Here is a 1661-nt window from a genome sequence, read left to right on the forward strand (position 1 = left end):
GAGGCAATTTTGTCTGCTTGTACCTGTGTGCTAGACTGCTGACACTACTTGTATACCATAAATAGTACTAAGATGTGTACTCGAGAATGTAAAACATTAAGGAGTGAGCAGATAGCCTTAGGAAGCAATGCATTTAGTATAATATTACACTGGATTTAAGGCTATCATAAATGTATATGGGGCAACATTGTTGCATGCAATGTTGTGGCTACTTCGATCTTAAAACAACTTTGTTGCCTCAATTAAAGCAGTGGTCAAATCGAGGCAACAAAAATTAAATTAACTATAAAGTTTTAAGCATGCACCCCATCTATGATAGTGACCATGATAGCATTCAGAGGTTTATCACTCGATAAAGTTCAACTATCATGAATAATAATTTTAGAAAGACTTTGCAAAAATTTATAGCACATGAAAAAAATATGCCCTGTTGTATTGATTGATTTTTCTCTCTGGTAGTCCTGTGTTAGTACCTGGTAGTGAGTTATTGTCATTTCAAGGATACAAGACCAGTTGGTTGTGGTATGACATGATTGGGCTAGGAGGACTGGCTCTTCTATTCCTAACACTAACATACATTACACTGAGACTAATTAAGAAAGAAAAATAATTAAATAATAATAACAACAATAATAATAATAATGATAGTTGTTGCCTGTCTTTGTTGTCTTGGTTTAATAATGATGACTTCTATTTTTAGCTCAAGGTATGCACGTTATGGAAAAATAATATTGTGAAATTTTGAAAAAAAAATTTGTTTAAAAATAGCAAAAAATTTTTAAAATACAAAACACATTAGAGCAGCCAAAATAAATGAGCCACTCTCTTTCCTACGTCTGGAAACTGACAAACGACCATCTCTATAAGGAGGACACCATAACTGAAGACATCCATTGCAGGAGAGTGTTCCCTTGGATTGCCTGCTTCAGGTGCTGAATAGACAGGATTGCGTGTGCTGGTAAGTGGCTGAAGACTAACTGTACCATAATTTGATTGACTGTGGTAGAACAGTTAGTGAATTGTGTGATATATTGAGAGACTGTAAGTTAGTCAATTGTCCAATGTCTACAGGTAAACACTGTAGTTTATTATAACTGAGGGAGAGATAAAGGAAACAAAGAATGAACTAAATACAAAACAGAATAAGTGATGGATATTGGTATCTCAAAAAGTTTGTGTCGCTAAATTGTGTAAATTTAAATTAAATTTGGCAAAAAAATAATGTAGTAAATAAACTAGCATATCAGCTAAAAAGAAAAAATTAAAACAATTTTTGTCAATTAATAAAATTTCGCACTTGATAGATAAATACATGTATGGATGGAGAGAGATATACATGTACATATGGTAGAGAGTGGATACAATATTTACCTTGCAAATATTTTAGATAGTTTATCCAGTTTGATCACATTATTAGGTAGACATGTTAACTCATTGTACTGGACCTATAATAACAATAACACACAACATGTAAACATAATTATGAGTCTTTATACAAAAATAAAAAACAAACTAAACTACATGTATAAACAAATGTACAACATTCAAGGGAGTTGTCTCAAACCATCCAGTATACCATGCTATTACAACTTAATTGATACATACATGTACAGTAAGCATGTATTTGATATTAAAAATCTTATATTTTCATTCTCACCTCA

General features: G+C 31.8%; 1 protein-coding gene and 1 long non-coding RNA gene across 2 annotated transcripts in view; one reads left to right on the forward strand and one right to left on the reverse strand.

Moving 5' to 3' along the window:
• The window catches only part of LOC105315333 (probable serine/threonine-protein kinase drkD), a 6448-nt gene extending 6076 nt beyond the window's left edge, over window positions 1-372 (forward strand). The window contains exon 7 of the mRNA XM_020005825.1: window positions 320-372. Coding sequence (XP_019861384.1) covers window positions 320-372 — 53 coding nt within the window. The remainder of the gene's footprint in view (window positions 1-319) is intronic.
• A 204-nt stretch (window positions 373-576) lies between these two features.
• Window positions 577-1470, reverse strand: LOC109589817 (uncharacterized). Its single transcript, XR_002188946.1, has 2 exons — window positions 1372-1470; window positions 577-1094 (listed from the first exon to the last, which is right to left on the reverse strand). It is a non-coding gene; the product is annotated as an uncharacterized LOC109589817 (long non-coding RNA).
• Between the last annotated feature and the right edge of the window lie 191 nt (window positions 1471-1661).

Source organism: Amphimedon queenslandica, unplaced genomic scaffold, assembly GCF_000090795.2.
Source record: "Amphimedon queenslandica unplaced genomic scaffold, v1.1 AMPQUscaffold_10846, whole genome shotgun sequence".
NCBI lineage: Eukaryota > Metazoa > Porifera > Demospongiae > Haplosclerida > Niphatidae > Amphimedon > Amphimedon queenslandica.